Below are 22,134 nucleotides of genomic sequence, written 5' to 3' on the forward strand. Positions count from 1 at the left end.
GGGATCTCACCAGAAACCTTCCACATATCAATTGGTTCCCTGCCATCTACTCTACAGTCACATTCTCAAAGGATGCCAATAGATTATGAAATCAAACATTTTCTCTTCATAAACCCATGCTGACTCTGGCCAATCCTATTATTCTTTCAACATTGAGCAGATAACCAAGAACCGTATCATACTCAAGAAAATAATCCAAAAAGGATAATTATTATGTGTGTAATATTGTACAGACACACTAACATTTTGATCAATTTGGCACAGTGTCTTAGTGCCAGAAAAGCAGGTTTGATCCTGACCGTGGGTGCTGCCTGTACACCTGTACAAGTGTTTGGACATTCTTCTCGTGATCGCATGGGTTTTCTCCAGGTGCTCCAGTTTCCTCTCACATTCCAAAGACGTACAGGGCTGAGGGTTAATTGGCTTCTGTAAATTGTCCCTAGTGTGTAGATTAGTGTACAGGTGATCGCTGGTCAGCATGGACTTGATGGACCAAAGGGCCTATTTCCATGCTTTATCTCTAAACTAAACTCATTAGGAAAGAAGAAAGAGAATTTACAGAACTTCTATCAAGAAATTAAGTAGATAACAGAGGGCTGTATACACCAATAGCCAACACCATTTAGATTTATTCATTTGTATCTTTTAAATATAGAAATGTCAGCAAGATAAGATACTTTGCCTTTGGTTCAATGGTTCTTAATGTCACGTATGCACAGCACAGTGAAATTCTTTTGCGCAACCCACAAATGCAGTTGCCATATTTTGCCACCATTTATAATGTCCAAGTCCAGGTCCAGATGTTGGAAGAAGTGGAGCACCCCTGATTCAGCTGAGCTCAATGATATGGGAGAACTCAGTTGGACAACAACAGAAAACTACAAGACAAATATTTTTTCTGTTATGCTGCTTAAGCACTTTAGAAAAAAGCATACTAATTATTCTGACAATAAAGATGCAACAAACATTCAACTTCAAAAGTTACTGACAAGATCTGTATTAGTTAAAGGTAATCTGTAAAGAATACAAGATGGTGAATTCTGACGAATGAGAAGATAGATGATTAACAGGTATTATTGATCATAAATCATTTTAAGATTACCTTCCTTCCGCATCTAGTGGTTGATCATTAAATACGTTCTTATTTGTGGGACCATAATTCCATTGCTCCAATTCAGCTGCAATGAAGTATTTTCTCTCTTTACCAGTTAGTGTAATCTCTGAATGATGGAATCCACAATCATTCACATTGAACAATGCTTGCATTCCAGCTGGAAAATAAACAAAATAAAGCTGGGGAGAAGAACCTCAAATTTTAAAAGGACACTAATTCAAAAAAGAAATTAAACCAGGTATATTTTGTCCAGTTTTGTCCCATTCTACTAAATAATGGTCAAGAAGGAACTGCAGATGCTGGAAAATCGAAGGTACACAAAAATGTGTACCAACTAAATAAGTTGCTTCTTACTAATGTACGGCTCCTGCATCCATACTGTTGTTTTCCATTGTCTCAGAAACAATTCAATGATGTGAGGTGCCACAGTGATGCCTTCAAACCTAGAGCCAACTTAAAAAGACCCCAACTCCACAAATAAATCTCCCCAGAGAATTCAATCCTAGGTTGTTTATGTTCGGAATCATACAGTTAGACTCAGTAAGTGCAATCCATCTCCACTCAAGCCAACATGTACATACAAAGCAGTGCTATGTCCTCCACAGAACTAATTGGATTGACTCACTCTTTCACCCTGACTGAATCTTTCATACAGGAGAAGGAACCCTCCAGGACTTGCTGACTATTGCACACGACTGCAAGTTCGTGGTCACTAGCTTGAAAAGTAAAAGTATAATTTTACAGAGGTCTCTCGGAGCAGCGTGAAGAGTCACTTGCAACTCCTCTTAAAATCCAGTCAAAATAGGGTGGCACCTGCATATTTTGATAATACTCCCAACATAGGAGTGATTAATACCCTCTATAGCATTAAATATATAATTCTTTTGTAATGCAACTTGAAAAGAATATTTTTGCCCAATGTAATAGTTTCATAATTTTCATGAAATCCTACATTTGAGACTAAAACCAGTTGTAAATTATTTTAAATATTCTTTGTATGATCTATGCACTTTTTTAAATCATTGGTTATTTATTATAGAAATTATAGACCATTCAAAATAAGTCAATGGCGCAGATTCTGCTTTTGTGAGAATGTGTAAAGAGGATGATAGCAAGTTAACTTGTTTTATATTCCTCCTGCACGTTACATTAACGTCATTAGACAAAAAATGGGAAAATGAGCAGTCAACTATCAATCATCATTACATTGCACTGCAAGTCATGATAGAAACATAGAAAATAGGTGCAGTAGTAGGCCATTCGGCCCTTTGAGCCTGCACCGCCATTCAATATGATCATGGCTGATCATCTAACTCAGTATCCTGTACCTGCTTTCTCTCCATACCCCCTGATCACTTTAGCCACAAGGGCCACATCTAACTCCCTCTTAAATATAGCAAATGAACTGGCCTCAACTACCTTCTGTGGCAGAGAATTCCAGAGATTCACCACTCTCTGTGTGAAAAATATTTTTCTCATCTTGGTCCTAAAAGATTTCCCCCTCATCCTTAAACTGTGACCCCTTGTTCTGGACTTCCCCAACATCGGGAACAATCTTCCTGCATCTAGCCTGTCCAACCCCTTAAGAATTTTGTAAGTTTCTATAAGATCCCCCCTCAATCTTCTAAATTCTAGCGAGTACAAGCCAAGTCTATCCAGTCTTTCTTCATATGAAAGTCCTGACATCCCAGGAATCAGTCTGGTGAACCTTCTCTGTACTTCCTCTCTGGCAAGAATGTCTTTCCTCAGATTAGGAGACCAAAACTGTACGCAATACTCCAGGTGTGGTCTCACCAAGACCCTGTACAACTGCAGTAGAACCTCCCTGCTCCTATACTTAGCAATGTTACAAAATTTTGAGATTTTAAAAATCAAGTCTGTAATTTATCCCATCAGATAAAGCATAAAAATAAGTTTAATTTGACACCTAATTCACTTTCATATCGCAAGTATTTAAAAAGTTATGGCCATTTTCATACTGGGAAATGAGCATCTTGTTCCCTATTGATTTTCTATGGACATAACAAAAAAGCTGTGATCGTGAACAGTCAAAAGCCCATAACTTTCTTAAAAATTAAGAGAACTGAATGAAATTTTCAGTTATCATAGATTGAAGCATTCTGAAACAAATATAAAATAATCTTACTTGGATGACCTGAAATTAAAGCATATAATTAGTTAGTTACCTAATTGTAGCTAATTTCAGACTTCAATTACTAGATCTAAACATCTATCCATTTCTTAATAAATGATTAACATTTTTAAATAGCCTAAATGTCCAAATAATATTCACAAATAATTCACAATAAAACATGATTTTTAAATCTCATTTACATTAATTTATAGGCCAAATGGAAGGAATTTAGTGTTTAATTGTTGTAAATAAATGTCCATTTAAATCAGCTTTCCAGTGGGTCCCTGTGGAACGCGCTGGTTTAGAACGTTCACATTGCGGTAGATTTGTGCCCCAAATGCCGAGAAAAATACTGCGGGATATAATGGGCCCAAATTGAGCTACTCGCAATATTAAACTTTGTATAAAGGGATCTTTAGAAGCCCTTTTTAATGTAAAAATATACAACCTAACTTCTGCTATTTGCTTTATGAGACCCTGCGGTTGCTGGCGGTCGCGGGTTTAGAGATTGATTTTTAAACTACTATAACTATTATTCAAGGCCTTTAAACCTAATAATAGCTTTTGCGACGGGGTCTTCCAGCGATTTTTCGTTAATAATTAACTAGGCTGAACATTTTCGATTGGAACAGCTTAGAGAAAATCGCGTTTTAAACCCGCCCCCTCTAAACGGCGCCAAAATCGCGCACACTTGCGGCGACAGATTTTCAACGACGCTTCAGGTAGGCTTTGCAACATACCTACTATACTCAAATCCTTTTGCTATGAATGCTAACATACCATTCGCTTTCTTCACTGCCTGCTGCACCTGCATGCCTACTTTCAATGACTGGTGTACCATGACACCCAGGTCGCGTTGCATCTCTCCTTTTCCTAATCGGCCACCATTCAGATAATAGTCTACTTTCCTGTTTTTGCCACCAAAGTGGATAACCTCACATTTATCCACATTATACTGCATCTGCCATGCATTTGCCCACTCACCCAGCCTATCCAGGTCACCTTGCAGCCTCCTAGCATCTATTCGCAGTTATTTGAAACTGGTTTTATTCCACCTTTTGACAAGTGAAAAGATAAACATCTGATATCTCTCCTGCTGTTTATACATCTAAGCTTGGTACCCTTATCTCTGAAGCACCACGTCCACAGAAGCCTGCAAGATTCAGCATTACACACAACAAAATTCTCGATTGGCCAGAGTGCTAATAAAATCAATAATCCAGAATTAATACAATTTAACAAGTCAACAATTACATTCTATTCAGTAACCAAGTGAATGATAGTTGAAGCAATTCAGAAAGTCAGTTTCTCACCTTTAATATGGTCATTGACTTGACAGCTTAGTAACCATTTTCCAACATTTCTGGGAACCATTTCTACTGTGACAAAGGTAGCCGGGAAAAGACTGACAACATCCACTTTATGACCTCTGTCGATGAAGGTCTGGCCATGGAAATATGCAGAGTGTACATCAACTTCATTTCCAATTGAAAACAAGTGCCAGGAAATAGACTGACCGGCACACATATTTAGGCCAGGTAAATTGCCAAACAGATAACCATTGATAGCTGTGGAGCCAACATAAATGTAAAAGGAGACATTTAATTATTAGTAAAAATATTAAACATGCAAATGTTCTTTCCTGCAACTTGTTCATTGATTCAAACTAAATCCCTGTACTCTGGTTATTGTCCTCTTTGCCCGACCTGTTGTACTTGTGAAAGGCTTGATTGCATTCATATATGGTACAATGTGACTGGATAGCATGCAAAACAAAAAGGGTTTTCACAGTATGTCGGTACATGTGACTATAATAAACCAATGTCATTGTACCACGACTGAAGGATATTGTGCAATTAGTTATACCAGAAGAGCCAAAGATTAGAACACAAATTGCTTAGACTGGAAAAGGCAACAGGAACTGAGATTTATCTGCAGCAACAGAATACTTGTAGTTGATTTGTTGCATTGGGGATCTTTTCAGAAGTATTCTACAAAGAACCTTACACTGCACGAGAGGAGAATTTCATACTTGGTGGCTTGTGGTAAACATACAGTATAGAGCAGCTGCACGTGATCTATTGCTTACAATTTTTATAAGCGGCATGCACCTCACAGTCGCCAATGAATTTTGGACTTCACACAAGTGACCGAGGCCAAATTTCAATCTCAAGGTTTTTCCTTTCCATTAATAATCATATAGAAATTGCATAATATATACTTCTAGTACAGTGTCCAAAATAACCTGTGACAATTTAGCAAAAAAATAGGTTAGCGAATTAGATGCAAGGGAGAGTTGGGCTGATGGCTGAAAGGTTAACAGTGGTTAACTTAATGGGCCTGTAGTAATTGCCAAGAGAGGCACTGAGGTAGCTGTAGTCCATTCAAATGGAGTTTCAAACACAAGACATTGATAGAGAGGAGGATGAACAATGACGTATATTTACCTATTTTCTTTAGGACAGTGAAATATACCTAACAATTCACAAGAGCGCAATCAGACAAAAATTGACTCAAGGAGGGAGGCCCTGAGGAGAGAAGAGTAGTAATTTGGAGAAAGAATTGCAGAGCCTATAAAGGAGAATACACATCCACCAATTAAAGACTCAAACAAGTAGACACAAGGCCAGGATTTGGAGTGTTACAAATTGAAGACAGTTGTAGGCCTATAGGAAATTTGAGAGAGGGGGAGCAGTGAGAACATGGAAGGTTATCTTATGAGGAAAGATTGGCAGAATGTATCAATACTGCGAAGACTAGAAGAATGCAAAATCTCATTGACTGCTACGTATCTGAGGGGGCTTGACAAAGTGACTGCTGTGGAGGTCTAGAACCAGAAGATTAAGGCTGAGAATAAAGAGCCGAAGCATTTAAGAATTACCTCCCTCACAGCATTCTGAATCTTTGAGTTTTACGAAACCTGACATTAGGTATATTCAAAGTTGGACTAAATATAATTAAAGGCTATGGGGAAGAGGTAATAATGAGCGGAGAACAGCCCCTCTTACCTCTTCGAGCTGTCTTGTAGATTGAGTGGTTAGCTGGGAAGATCCCCTAGTGTGTTCAATATACCTTATTTACACTCAAATCAATGTATTTGTAACCAAAATAAATAAAAATTATGTTCAAGGAAAACTACTGCAAGATCATGTCAAAGGTGCAGTTAGTCAGCATTAAATCCAGTTACCATAAACATCCACAAACACGGTCTTGGTGTGCTCCAGTGAACATCAGTTGTAAGATAGCATTCTAGCAATGCTCAAACTACATAGTAGGTAGAAAGCCAAATAAAAAATACGCACAATGCATTTTGTTGCTTTCTTGGAAGTCTTCATCATCTTTATCAACCGTAGATGGCATAGTGCAATAATTATTAATGTTATCATCTAGATACCAACTCAGATTTTCATCCACAATACTGAACATTAAGACAAAGTCCTGGTCAACATCTTTACGTTTCAGAGTCCCTTCATCCAAGGTTCCTGTAAATATATAAACAGACAATTATGTCAGAGTTACTTGAAGACATTTATCCGTATATGTTCATGTTTAGGATTATAGATTCTGACAAAGGCACATTCTGCTTGCAGAATATTTGTATTCATCTCAGTGTAACACAGATTATACATCAAAGATGTTCAACCATGTATCAGATCCTTCTTCAGTTTAACATGAATTACACTTCAGTATCTTGAAGCGCAGACATTTTAACCTTTTATCAAACCTCAAAACTCTGAAAATATCACTTTGAACTGGATACCATCAGCTTTGTGCTTTGTGCTGAGGACCTCAAACATTGCAGGATATATTTTGTACGAAAAGTCAAAGAGAACAGACTACCGTGCATGCATGATCTCCACAGCACCTCTATCAAAAATGTGGGATGCAGCTCATCAGGTTTATCAGTGTTTTCTACCGTTAATTTCTCCACTATTACTTTTTTTATTAATGCTAATTTCTTTCAGCTCATCATTCATCGCAGACCTTTAGTTTAGTTTAGTGATGCAGCGTGAAAACGGGGGGCTTTGGACCACCAAGTCCATGCAGACCAGCAATGACCAGAGTCATGGACCTTAGTCTTAGACCCTAGTCTAGACTAGACAGACACTAGCTCTATACTACACACTAGGGACAATTTAGAGAATCCAATTAACCAACAAACCGGCACGTCTTTGGAACGTGGAAGGAAACTGGGGCACCCAGAGGAAACCCACACAGTCATAGGGGGAATGTACAAACTCTGTTCAGACAGCACCTGTAGTCAGGTTAGAACCTGGGTCTTTGGTGTTGTAAGGCAGCAACTCTACTGCTGTGCCACTGTGTCACCCACCTGCTAATTTTCATTATTTCCAGGAAGGCTCTGTGTCTTCTTCCATAAAGAAATTAGTAAGAGATTCAAATTAACTTCTGATAATCTTTTTCTTTTAACATATCTGTTGCAGCTACATTCTAGTCATATATTCTGCTTTCCCTTTCCTTATTAATCTTCCTTTGCCAGATTCTGAAATGTTCCCAATCTCAGGCCAATTGCTGCGTTTTTGACAACACTATAACCCACTCCCTTAGATCAAATATTATCCTTAACTTCTCTTGCTTTCCACAGCTGGACCATTTTCCTTTTGGGATTTCTTGCCTTACATGGATGCAAATTCATAAATTCCTTACACACTCACAATCACCCCTGCTTGTTTACTGTCTTAGGTTCATGTTTAAAGATGGGTAACACAGTGGTGCAGAGGTAGAGTTGCTGCCTTACAGACGATGGTTTCTGTCTGTTCTCCCTGTTACTGCTCCGGTTTTCCTCGGGTGCTCCCAATTTCCTCCCACACTCCTAAGACGTGCAAGTTTGTAAGTTAATTGGCTTCAATAAAGATTGTAAATTGACCCTAGTGCGTATGATGTGTGCTAGTGCATGGGGATCGTTGGTTGCCGTGGATTCGGTGGGCTGAAGGGCTTGTTTCCATGCTGTATCTCCGAACTAAACTAATTTTGCATTTTTCCAAAAATAACTGACTGGGGAGGATATATAACAACAAAATTGGGACAGATAACAAATTCACGTTTTAGCTTAGGTTCAGACAAATTCCTTGCAAAAAAATACAACAATTCAATATAAAGCTCCAAATATCTACAGCTGACAATTGGCAGGAGCCTTAGTGCAAAACGTATGCTAAGCATTGGAAGAAAGTGTAGTTATTTTAAAGTACTGGGATGAAATTTTTCTAAACAAATAAAGTGTATGCCATAAAGCTTTACACAAAGCTTGAATTTGGAAATCTATTATTTAACATGACTTGGCTCCATATTTCTGTGCAAAATGTCTTGGCCTTGAAACATATGGACCACAATATTAACGAGTTCTGTGCAATTATGCTTCAAAGTAATGGTAAAGGAAAAAAAAAGTTGAGTTCCACGGTCTTTTGGATTCTACCAACATGTGATGTGCAAATAAATGAAAGAGCCATCAGCACATGCTTGTAAACCACAGCAACCTTCATGGAAACAGGCCTTCACAAGGTTTGTAAACCTGTTTAATCATTAATAATAATATAATAATAACTTTATTTATACTTTAAAAACAACCACTGTTGCAACAAAGTGCTGTACATGACTAATCATGAACAAAAAATTATTACAAGACAATAAAAACATTAAAAGAGAGAGTAAAAACAATAAAAAACATTAAAAACACTAAAACAGGAGCAAAGTCTCATGCAGGGTCAAAAGCCAAGGAATAGAAAAGGGTTTTCAGACTGGTTTTGAAGATGGACAGTGAGGGGGCCTGTCTGATGTGCAACGGCAGAGTGTTCCATAACGCCGGAGCAGCAACAGAGAAGGCTCTATCCCCACTGAGCTTCCGCTTAGACCTCGGTACCTCCAGGAGCAGCTGATCAGCTGACCTGAGGCACCGGGCAGGAGCGTAGGGATGAAGCAGCTCAGAGAGGTAAGGCGGGGCGAGGCCATTTAAAGATTTAAAAACGAATAGAAGAATCTTAAAATGAACTCGAAAGTACACCGGCAGCCAGTGGAGAGAGGCCAGAATTGGCGTTATGTGCTCCCTCTTTCGAGTTCCAGTTAAGAGACGAGCAGCAGCATTCTGAACCAACTGGAGACGAGCCAGGGAAGATCGAGTAACTCCAAAATAGAGTGCGTTACAGTAATCCAGCCTAGATGTAATGAAGGCATGGATTACTGTTTCAAAATGCTGCCGCTCAAGAATGGGCTTCACCTTTGCCAGCTGCCTTAAATGAAAGAAGCTGGACTTAACCACCGCGCCTATTTGATGATCTAATTTAAAATCACTGTCTATTTTAAAACCCAAGTTCAAAACTGTTGGCTTCACATACCGTGCCAGGGGACCCAAGTTAACAGGGGGAGGTTCACGGCAGCCATTGGGACCAAACACTATCACCTCTGTCTTCTTTTCATTAAAACCTAGAAAGTTTAGGGCCATCCAGGATTTAATGTCATCAAGACATGACAGAAGTGATTTGACAGAGAAAGCATCTTCCTTCCTCAGCGGCATATATAGTTGGCTATCATCAGCATAACAATGAAAAGAGATGCCATGCTTTCTAAGAATGGAACCCAGAGGAAGTAAGTACAGTGAGAAAAGCAGTGGAACTTACTGGAAGGGAACTGAGTGAGTAGATCAGGGGTCCTTCATAATGGCAGCCGCTTGGGATGCCCAAATGCCTCACTACCACAGCCCATTTGCAGCACCGGCAACAACCTACGTCACCTGGCGACAAGCTACGACAGCACCTACGTCAGGAGAAGTCAAGCTACGCTCATTGACGTCAACCCACTGTCGCCGAAAATGTTTGAACATGTTTGAAAATCCAGCAACGTCCAAAAAAGACGCTATGACTCTTTGGGCGACTGAGGAGACTACTCACGACCATACAGGCGACACGCCGGCAGCCATGTGGCGACAGCCTAGTCGCCTAAAATATAGCCTAAATGGGGCAGGACAATGTTGAAGGATCCTGGTTCAGGGGAAATGCTAATATAATTAGTTTAACACACACAATTTCACAGAAACATGAAAATGCTCTGCAGTTCTGCTCCCTCCTGCTGATGGTGCTGTGGTGTAATAAAAGGAGGTCCACTTAGAAATGTTATCATGCAGCAACATATTTTTGTGCTTTATACAATCAAATCCAAGCTAAAATTCGGCTACATTTATCAGAGTGAGAAATTGAGATGATTGCCTTTCTCAAACCAGGGTCTAAGTGAACACCAAGTGAACACATGGGGCCATCAAACAGTTTTAAGTCACTTACAACTGATTGATTTGCACATGCCTAGCGCTGCAAATGGAATAGTGGTGCAGCAGGTCTTCACAGCACCTTCTTGTACGTTAATTGCAAGTTATTTTGCCCACCTTAAGCACGGTTTGCCTTGTGAATCTTAAGAATTAACCTTGTGCCACCTGGTTGCATCAGGCCCCCAGCACACCCACCCTGCCCCCTGAATGCCCATCCAGTGCCCCAGGTCATACTTCTTCCCATGGAGTGACAAATATTATTCATCCCTCTGATGCCTTGGTGAGTTCGCAGTCCCACTCCCTTCCAGCATGGGGGGTCAGCCGTGAGGGGGGGGGGGGGGGAGCACAAAGGTAGACCAGGCATGGGATACTTTGTAACTTTATAAGTGCTCTTTATGTGGTGACTATTTGCTTACCCAAGGTATGCACCCAAAGAATTTCACTGTGACTTGTCACAGGTGACAATAAAGCATTCATTCATTCATTCACTGCACCCCATCTCCATGTCCAACCCTCCCACTGCTCAGCTGCCAGAGTAGAGGGCATTGTTCATATTTGTGTGTGAAAGGCTTTATGTAGCAATATGATTGGGGAGCTGGCAGTGCAGGAAATTAGTGTAGACTAGACTAAGTGGGACTCGTTGGGTCCTAGTCACATGGGAAGCCTGGTCCCCCAACTCAACACATTCATCAACGCAATATTCCACCACTCACCCGTTCCCCCAACGCAACCCGTTCCCTCAATGCAATATTCCACCACTCACCCATAGCCCCTAACTGCGCAGGCGCAGCTGACGGGTTCCCGTTGTGACTCCCCTGATCCCCCTTCCTCCCCTCACCACCCCCACTCTGCCCTTGCCCTTCCCCCCCACTCACTCCATTCCCCCCCAACCACTCTTACCGGCTCTCCGGCAGCACAGCCATTCCCACCCATTGGGTCCCATTGTTCAAGATTCAAGATTCAAGAGAGTTTATTGTCATGTGTCCCTGATAGGACAATTAAATTCTTACTTTGCTTCAGCACAACAGAACATAGTAGGCATGACTACAGAACAGATCAGCAGATTAGTGTGTCCATATACCGTTAATTAAATATATACACACATGAATAAATAATCTGATAAAGTGCAAATAACAGATAATGGACTATTAATGTTCAGAGTTTTGTCCGAGCCAAGTTTAATAGCCTGTGGGGAAGTAGCTATTCCTCAACCTGGTCGTGGCAATCTTCAGTCTTCAGACGTAGAACACACAGGTATTACTGCGCAGGCGCTGTTGACAGGCACGGCAAGTGGAAAAGGGTTTTATTAAAGCTTAAAATGTGAATAACTCTTAAAAAATAACAACAATTTAAACGTTAAAGATGAGATGTATTCAGTCCATTCTTTCTTGTTGCATCTCTTGTTGCATTCTGCGGGGGGGGGGGGGAGGGGGGGGCTTCAGGCGGTGGTTGCCGGGGGTCGGTGGCGGGGGGAGTGTGTGGGGGGGTGGTGGAGGGGAGGGGTGTGTGGACGGGAGGCGAGTGGGGGGAGGAGGGTGGGTGTGCGTGGGGGAGGGGGGGTGTGTGCGTGGGGGAGAGGGGGTGTGTGCGTGGGGGAGGGGGTGTGTGCGTGCGGGAGGGGGGGGTGCGTGGGGGAGGGGGGGGTGCGTGTGCGGAGGAGGGGGTGTGTGCGCGGGAGGGAAGGGCGTGGGTGGGGGAGGGGAGGGCGTGTGTGGGGGAGGGGAGGGCGTGTGTGGGGGAGGGGAGGGCGTGTGTGGGGGAGGGGAGGGTGTGTGTGGGGGAGGGGAGGGTGTGTGGGGAGGGGGCGTGTGTGGGGAAACCTCCGCCAGCCATCCTCAGCTCTAGTGAAGATGCGATGGAAACCTTCGCTGGCCATCCAGAGCCTCCATCAGCTCCAGTAAAGATGCTATGGCGCAGGAAGGGGCAGACCGTTACGCAGTGACAGGAGAAAAGACCAATCCATACGGCGCTGAATGGCAGGAGAGGAGTTCGATCTGCGTACACGCGGGTATTAAGATTTTTAAACCTCAGTACCTTTTACATTAGATCACCGATCGGAACGAAACTTGGTGCAATCGCAGCACAGGAGAACGGTAAGTAAGTTGGCGAAAAATCGTTGTGCTATCGCGTACCGTTTTGCACAAATAGAATGACTACGCAAACCGGTCGATAACAAGATCAGAGCTTTAGTTATGTATAGATGTTTTCCATCCAGAGATTCTTTTCTTCCGATCCACACTAGAAAAATTAGCTAATGCAAGTTAGAGTATTTATCAGAGGCCGGCAAGTTAGTTTTTAAGCAAAGTTTGACTGTACCTTTTTTGCATGTTAACAGTACTCCAATTAAACCTGATGAAATGTCCTTTGGAGCATCGATATGGGAATGGTAAATCCAGGTTAAGCAATTTGCATCAGCATCAGTTGGTGCGTGCTCCTTCTTGACTACCCATCTGTATGTGTGGTTCCCACCTGGTGGAACGGCATCATCCATCTTGTGCTCGCCTGATGTACGATCGGGATAAAGGGCACCTGCAAGAAAGAATCTCTCAGAAACTACAAGAAAATTGGGATATTTATAGGAGGCAACAAAGTTCAATCCCTGAACAAAGCAAAAGCTTTGCCAAGTAGGAAAGGGGGTGAATGTGGGAAGGTTTAAATAAAAGATGTGTTTATGGATCAGACTGTAACGGGTATAGCTTGGACCCAATAGCAGCACAGAATCAGGCAGGTATAGTTGGTAATGAACTTTATTACGATACTGTAACACAGAGTAGTAACACAGGAATGGGTACACCGTACTCACACAGAGGCTCAGGATTGAGCGAGGGTTCCGAAGAGGGGCAGGCAAGAGACGTAGTCGGGGTAGCGGAAGGTCTGGTAACCAGGAGATCCAACACACGATGCAAACAAACCAGTGAGGGACAGATGAAAGGAGAGTCGAAGCCAGGCAGGAAGTCGGGGAGCCGTTGCAGGGATACACCAAACAGCCCAGGAGAGAGGCAGACAGAAACCAGGAGGTACGGGACGAAGGCCGTGGTCGGGGACAGAAGGCTGAGGTGATATCCGGGAAGACGACAGGACGGAATGGTCAGGGGCAGGAAGGTTCGAATCCGTGTAGGTAGTTGGGAAATCGCTGGAGAGTCTTGCATGAATGCTGAGAACAATCTGGCACTGTGTGAACGGTGAGGAGAGTCTATATACCGGGTTAATAGGTGATCAGAGGCAACTGAGTGCAACAGGTGAGGAGAGTTGGGCTGATGAGAGGGGAGTGGCAGGCAGGCAGGTGAGGAGAAGGAGGGACCGGTGGAAAAGTACTGGGAGGTGAAGTGGATGAGAATGTGGAGAGGGCAGACTGTGACACAGACAGCTGATAACAAAAGCAACATTGTACTTCGTGAGGAAATTTGACACCATTTTTTTTCCTGTAATCCTGCAATTTTCTCTTTAATCCAAAGAAGCAAAAAAAAGGCAGCCTTTAGAAATTTAAATTGTCCAATCAATCCATAATCAATTTACAGGTATTTCTATCCTCTGACATGAACTGACAGTAATCTTTGGGTAGGGATTTAACCTCACCCAGAGATACTAACGACAAATTTTAATCAGGTGATGGATGAAAAATAATGCTGATCTGATAATAATTATTGATTTTACAATCTTAAAACAATATCTTTCTCTTACAAATATTCAAACCACAAGATACTCTGAAAGGTTAAAGAAGTTATACTTTTCCATAACCATCTGAATTAAGTGGATGGAAAATGTATTCTAAACCTAGTTTTGGTGTGACATACAACAAGAGCTATGCAAGTACAGAATAGTGCAAAGAATGCCATAAACATACTGGACCTTTGCTACAGTACTTGTACATTCCATCAAGGTACAGTTTTATTTTCCATGTACCAATCTTGTGAAAATATACTGTGAGAATGGTAATGCTCTTGGCATAACAGATAAACTTAAGTACAATGTCATTGGTTTGTGAAATAAAAGCTATTAACAGGAAGGCTTCCTGATTTTGTGGTAAAATGAACAAGAACCAAATTTACAACATCCTTCTTGTACAGGAAAGAAGTGGAATCAACAGGAATATTAAAGATTTATTTTTGTCAGGCCCCTGCTATGAACCACACTCCGATTAGCTTTAAAACTGCTATTTAAATAACCTGGTTAACAGAGGAAATCTGATTGCTCGTGCAAATTATTATGAACAAATTTGCAGAGATGTAATTTGCAAGATAACAAGGATTTTTCTCCTGCAAAGTTTGCCATGATCATGTGATACATTCAATAAGTCAGTTTTTGTAATCAAGCAATGTTACCTTCAGAATCTTTATCATAGAAGACTCCATGTGGATGCACAGAGTAGGGACGAAATGCAAAGTTTTTGAAATGAATAATAATCACATCTTCCACTTCAGCCTTGAGCACTGGGCCTAGAAATCCCAGCCAATTCGATTTACGGATCTCAGTCAAATAGGTTTCATCCGTAAACTGCTTATACACTGCTTTCTTGTACAATTGTCCAATCCTGTGTTCGCCGTTTTTTAAAAACACTGATGCATGTCTGTGTAGAAACACAGAATGAGTGCAAAATTTACAAACAAAAATGATGTTAATAAAATGCACAGTCAAAACATTCATACTCATATTGGTTGCTTAAATTCTCTGCACAAAATTCATTCACTTAGCATAAAAGGACAAAGGAATCAAGTTGACAAGAAGTGTTTCAAATAAGAAAACTTCAAAATTGTCTTCAATTATGACCTCAGTTATATTTGGAGAGGAGGCCTTTTTTGAACTGTACTGGATTCAAAATGCAAGTCCACTGCACCGGCGGTAGACACTCTGGCAAAAGGATCGACAGGGACCTATCGAGACACGAGGAACTGCAGATGCTGGAATCCTGAACAAAACAGAAGGTGCAAGAGGAACTGAGCAGGTCAGGCAGTATCTGCGGAGACAATAGCCTGACAAAAGTGACATGGGGCTGAGACAAAGCCTGGCAAGTGATACTTGTGTACAGGTGGGGTGGGGCGGGGCAGGCTGTGTCTCGCTTGGCGATCGAGCAGAAGGCGGCATATTGACTCTGCTTTTGGACAGCTCAGGGCTGGGTTATTTTAGTTCCCTGGCTTCATAAATATTTCAGGAATGGGCTTGCCTATAGAAGCGGGAGCCTGCCCAAATGTCAGCACATTTTATAATTCTATTGATGGCATTGCCTGCCTTCATAAGTACAGTCAGAGGCCCTACTAGAGGGTGGGAAGCAATTCACCCTCAGGGCAATGCTCAAGTTCAATGACAAGATGTTATTACCACATGTGGACAGTAAGACTATATCTCCCTCTCAACACTATGACAGTATACCACACTCACACCACTCTTGTTATTCCCACAGTCACTTCCTTCACTATCAAATTAAACACACCACGAAATCTTGATCCAGCTATGCACCTCACACCAGTCTCACACCACTGCAACATACACAATTTCAACCAACACCGAGTCACACCAGATCATAGATTTCACTTTATCTACCATCCCTTCTTTCTTCCACAATACTTCATCTATCTGTGCTGTGCTTCCAGACAACTATGCCATAGAAACAAATGGGGGCTCTCTGTCTCAACCAGAAATAGCAATGCCATCCTCCACTCTAGACTGCAGTAACGTATCCTCGACAGAATTATAATGCACTGCACTTAGCTGGGCGACAGATTGCAGCCCAACATTAGAGAAAACAGCTCAGCAGGCACATGTAAGGAATGGAGGGGCATAGATCACATGCAGGCAGAAATGATTAGTTTGATTTGGTGTCATGTTCAGCACAATATGCTGAAGGCCACTGTAGGCTGAAGGGCCTGTGTCTGTGCTGTACTGTTGCATGTTCTAAACAATGGGTGTAAAAGAATTCAGTGATATTATATGCCCCCATATTGCTGGTTCTATTACAATGTTTGAAAAACATTGAGACAAGTATCTGGATAGGGTGGGTTCAGAGGAATATGGGCCAAAAGCAGGCAGGTGTGACTACTTTAGATGGGGCATATTGGTCGGCATGGACAAGTCGGGCCGAAGGGCCTGTTTTCACACTCTATGACTACATTGCATGAAATAAGCCCAGGATCAAAAGAATGGTCAAGGCGCATGGTAGAGGAACATACTGTCCTCTCTCAGGCGGTTAGGCTGCACCAGGCTAATTACTGCATTCAGTAGCCAGGCCTGCAGTGACTCAAGCAGCCAGAGCCCATTGTCCAGCTCTACTAAGGACACTTTGAGATCACTTCTGGGAATAGTCAAGTAAAAAAAGAAAACCTGAATGGACAGACAATTTTATGTTTTGAAATAAATTAATTGCCTTTATCACACTGACACAATGAAGGTCAGTGTAGTATTGGAGCAGTGCTTGATCCTGTTTGAACAAGGAAGGATGCCATGGCAAAGGTCTTTGCATCAGGCCCAAGGACAGGACTGTGAGATGATCAGGAGAAGCACAGAGTACAAGAAAATCTCTGACAACTCTAGCTGAAAGATCTGAAGAAGGGTCCCAACCCGGAATTGAGTTTAGAAGATTGAGGGTGGACTTCAATTGAAACCTGCAGAATAATGAAAAGCGTAGAGTGGATGTGGAAAGGATGTTTCCACTGGTCGGAGAGTCTAGGTCCAGAGGTCATAGCCTCAAAATTAAAGAGTGCTTTTCTACAAAGGAGGTGAGGAGGAACTTCTTTAGTCAGAGGGTAGTTAATCTGTGGAATTCATTGCCACAGAGGTCAAGTCAGTGGACATTTTTAAGGCAGAGAGAGCCAAATTCTTGATTACAGCAGGTGTCAAGGGTTATGGGGAGAAGGCAGGAAAATGGGATTAGGAGGCAGAGATCAGCTATGATTTTAATGGCAGACTCAATGGGCCGAATGGCCCAATTCTACTCCCACAACTTGTGAACTTGTGAAATGTCACCTATCCACGTTCTCCAGAGATGCTGCCTGGCCTGATGAGTTACTCCAGCACACTGGCTTTTCTAGCTGAAAGGTACTCGAAATTAATCTCCTTCCCTCATCTGAGAATCCCTGATATTGCTGCTGTTCCCCCCAACACCTTATTAATGCAGTGTTGTGCAACATGCACTGGACACTAGCTGTGCAATATTTACTACGCAGAATGCTATGGGAACTCAGACAGTACTTATGAACTACAAAGCCTTAAAAAGATGTAGAAACTTGCATTCTGTCATCACCGGCCCTGGTGGCTATGGTCAGGCTAAGAAACCACAATTTATGGTCCATTCAAGACTCAGGTAAAAACTATTACTTAAGATCGATGCAATTAGAGATTAATCTGCATTTTACATTGGACACAATGGACATCCTCAGAGATTCATGCAAAATTGCAGTTTGTGGAGAAACTGGTTGGAATTTTTTTGTCCTCTTAAATAGTTGAACTTCTTTAACACCATCTCCTTAGTTTTTGCAACAAATGTATAATGTTATATTTATATAACAATTATATAATTATAATGTTATATTGTTAATATTCATAATGTCAGTATTAAATATTTCAAATCTCTGGAGAAACGGTTGGGTGACATTTCGGGTCAGGACCATTCTTCAAAATGTTTCAAACATTGAAAGGACTCTGCAGAATACCGACGGCAAGTGATTTAGATTAAACTTAATCAAAGTAAAGCATTTTCTTAATTTCATTTAAATAGCACATTTATAAAAAGCAATAGGTCTTGAGGTACTTCCCATTCCGGGAGCAGACCCAAGTAGAATGGGAAGCAACCAAAGAGTAGATCTTAACAACTATTCTGGAAGTAGGGATGAATTAGCAAGAATGTTCATTAAGCAGCTATTAGGATGGGGCTTGTAGGTCAGGAGCCAAAGGGGAGGAACGTTATTATGTTTTCAATCATCATGCTTCAGATTTTTTAACGTTATTTCTAAGTGCTACTATTTGTTTTTAATTAACTTTGTTTTCAATGCAACCTTTTAAAAATTATTTACTTCAACTTTAATATTTTTTAATTCTTTTTGAATGTCAGAGAGTTATAAAAGTTTTTAATTCGTGATAGCCTTGACAGCAGAGAAGACTCAACTCCCCAGTTTCTGTCTCAGAAAAACAAAGAGGTTATTTCAGAAACAGACCTGGGCACTACATTACCCAAGGCCTGGTTGTTGTCTGGATCCTGTCACCAACTAGAACGCTCCTTCAACGTCTGCAGTAAGATGCTGCAGATGTTCTACCAATCGGTGGTAGCCAGTGCCATCTTCTTCGCTGACGTGTGCCGGGGCAGCAGGGCAAAGGTCGCGGATGCCAACAGGATTAACAAACTCAGCAGGAAGGCTGGCTCCGGCCTGGGGGCGGAGGTGGAACTAGAATGAGGTGGAGGTTGGAGGGTTGACCATGTAAAATTGCTGTGGTATACAATTCCTGCCTGAGTATTCTCGCATCGACCATTCTAATCATGCTGTTCCAGAGTTAGCAGGGGTGACTGACAAATTCCTCAGCGGCACATGCATGCAGGAGGTGCCGATGCATTTAGGACTGAGGCAACTTTGCAATGAAATAGCAGAAGTCGTACAGTTTCCAAGGTCCACATGAACCATGATGAACTGCTCTGTCAGAAACATTGAAAACATATTCATAATATTACTCACTGCAGGTAATGACTTCCGTCCGGGTCTCTTCACTCAGGGTATTTGCAATACTCTTATTTCTTGCTTTACAGCTATACATTCAGTTAGCTCCTCTTGCTCGAGGCACTGCAGTTATTTATTTTGTTCTGATGGAAGAATAGGATGAGGGATGGTACAAATGCCAGGAATCTTAACTAGTTGAATGAGTTAGGCCTCATGGGTTGCTAAGAGGATGGATGGGCAGCAGTGATGAAAGCTGATCGTAAGAGGCAAGGTCCATGACACAGGGTGCACAAATCAATTGTCACATGGATGTGTTGAAAACCAATGCTTCTACAAGGTTGCTGTCCATCACTGTGTCCTCTTAGCTTCCAAAAGACTATGGAAATTCCACAGGCAGCCTCCTTTCCTGATGCAATCCGATGGGCCCTCTAATAATCATATCAAAATGAATCCCAGTAGTTATGATAATTTATGCCGTAAACCAAGGATGCAAAGCGAGCTTCCTGGCCAAAGATAACATAGGAATTGACTCTCTTCTCTGATTTGGTAGGATCAGGCTGAGAGGATGACTCACAGGCCTCAGTGCTACCTGAACACTCCTCTGGCGGGAATGGTTTGGCCGCAGTAAACTGCTCTCCCATGACAACAGTACGTGCAATCCATCCAACGTGTGCACTAATGTAGGTGTGTCACCAAAAGCATGAAGGAACTCAATTAGGAGACCTTGATATAAGTCCAAGAGTGACACAATGGCACAACAGTTAGTGACACTGCCTCACAGTTCTACAGTGTGTTTGATCTTGTCCTTGGCGGCTGCCCGTGGAAAGTTTATTCGCAAGGACACAAAGCGCTGGAGTAACTCAGCAGGTCTGGCAGCATCTCTGGAGAACATGGATAGCTATGAGAACGTGTGTGTGTGTGTGTGTGTGTGTGTGTGTGTGTGTGTGTGTGTGTGTGTGTGTGTGTGTGTGTGTGTGTGTGTGTGTGTGTGTGTGTGTGTGTGTGTGTGTGTGAGAGCGAGAGAAAAGCTAGAAGAGGGAAAAAGCAGGACAATGCGTGGTAAAAAGTGGATGCCAGCGAAGGGGGGGGGGGGGGGGGGGGGGGGGGGGGGAGAATACGCATTCTCCCTTTGGTGTATGTCCAAAGGAACAAAGAGGGAGGAGGGAATACTTTGCCGGATGATGGAAATAAAGCATGAGAGATCGGTGATGGAAGTGGAACCGATGAGATTGTCCTACTCAATGCTGACATGGACCTGATGGGATGAATTGCCTCATAATTTTATACACATCTATCAGGTCTCTCCTCAACCTCTATCGCCTGAGCGGAAACCATCCAAAATTGTCCAACCTCTCCTTATAGCTGATACCCTCATATCTCAAAACAGTATTATTGTTGTAATGGACATTTTGTTAATGTTTCTAGATCTGTAAAGCCAGCCTACCAGTACTCAAAATGTCAGCACGTGCTGAAACTGATGGAGATCAAAACCACTTTGGATGATCCTGGACATGCAAATTATTTACCACTCATAACACAAATAAGAAGTTCACAGCCACAAATAAAAGCGAATATATATATATAACACAAAGCAATCCAGATCTTCACATTGGTGCATCTGTCAGTATGTTGAGTGAACAAATGTTCAGCTGTCTTCATTGATGTGCTACGCTAACTCAGTAAAGAATAACCAAGATACTTCCATGGAATAATATTACAACCATGTCAGATACCAGAACAGTTTCATTTCAAATGGCAATCAAGAGTATCTTGGAAAAAAATCCATGGATGCTTAGGTAATGATGAAACCCAATTGACTATTAGCTCATTCCATGTGGAGATAACATCTACAGTCCAACATTCAATGGCCTCGCTACCTGACCCATAGGTTGCTTTTTGGCAATTGAAAGCTGAAGTATGCAAGGTGATTTTAGTGTGGTCAGTGCACAGCCACAGTTAGACAATTGCAGGATTCTTTTTCACATTCACACTAAAGAACTTAACAGTCCGCTTGCTTTAGACATCATCAAATTAGTTGGAAATGAGCCAATTCTACACAAACTGACACTTACAAATGTCAACAAGGTGCCTAAAAATCAATTTGTATCTGGAGATGCACATGTCCAATCAAGTGACCAAAGATGACTACCTTGTAACACCAACATTATTGCAAAAGCCAACACTTCCAAACAATAAGCTGAGCTGGGTCCTAATGTTGCATAATCAGACTGAGCTAGCAAATAATCCAGCTACTGAACAGTATGCTCTACCCATATTGGTCTTTGTTCAACTTGGAGATGAGTTCAGCAGGTGAAACATTTCAGCTCTTCTTACATTTTTTTCTCCAAGCATTTGACTGATAACAGCAGGTACATGGCCACACGGAAGGTGAGCTCCAAATGTCACTTTAAGCATATCTGCTTTGCATCAGAGTATCAAATTGGTGATGATATCTTGATAGCTCCGAAGAAAATTAAGCTATTGCCAATGCTGTAATTCTACAGATGTGCAGGACGTTCACAGCTGGTGCTCATCACTTGCTGCATCCAGGATATACCTGATTTTGCTACTTTGCCGGCTTCCCTGCACCATCTAACCAAAGAATGAATACAATAAGTTGTTTAAATTCACAAATATTCAGCTTGCTTTGTGTTTAACTGCTAAATGCACAAATGTTTACTGAGGCCAACAGAAAGCCAAACAGCTTTTTACACACATTAGCCTGTTGATCTTACTGTCTTTCTTACAAAGTGCAACAAAGCCAGTCAAATATTAATTGATAAATAAAGAAACAAGGAACTGCAAATGATGGTTTATACAAAAGGACATAAAGTGCTGGAGCAACTCAGGGGGGTCAGGCAGCATATTTGGGGAAATTGGATAGGTGACGTTTCGGGTCGGGACCCTTCGTCAGACTGATAGTAGGGGGGGAGGGGGAAAGAAAGCTGGGTGAGAGGAGAGGCAGGACAAAGGTGAT

The 22,134-nt window shown here is 41.8% G+C and overlaps 1 protein-coding gene across 2 annotated transcripts in view; it reads right to left on the reverse strand.

The window, feature by feature from the left end:
- Window positions 1-22,134, reverse strand: part of hephl1 (hephaestin like 1) — a 96,409-nt gene that overhangs the window by 61,117 nt on the left and 13,158 nt on the right. For both annotated transcript variants that reach the window (XM_033022412.1, XM_033022411.1), the window contains exons 2-6: window positions 14,841-15,085; window positions 12,835-13,047; window positions 6,551-6,730; window positions 4,562-4,816; window positions 1,103-1,271 (exon numbers count right to left, since the gene is read on the reverse strand). In XM_033022412.1, the coding sequence (XP_032878303.1) occupies window positions 1,103-1,271; window positions 4,562-4,816; window positions 6,551-6,730; window positions 12,835-13,047; window positions 14,841-15,085 (1,062 nt within the window). The remainder of the gene's footprint in view (window positions 1-1,102; window positions 1,272-4,561; window positions 4,817-6,550; window positions 6,731-12,834; window positions 13,048-14,840; window positions 15,086-22,134) is intronic.

Source organism: Amblyraja radiata, chromosome 6 (assembly GCF_010909765.2).
Source record: "Amblyraja radiata isolate CabotCenter1 chromosome 6, sAmbRad1.1.pri, whole genome shotgun sequence".
In the NCBI taxonomy this organism is placed as follows: Eukaryota; Metazoa; Chordata; class Chondrichthyes; order Rajiformes; family Rajidae; genus Amblyraja; species Amblyraja radiata.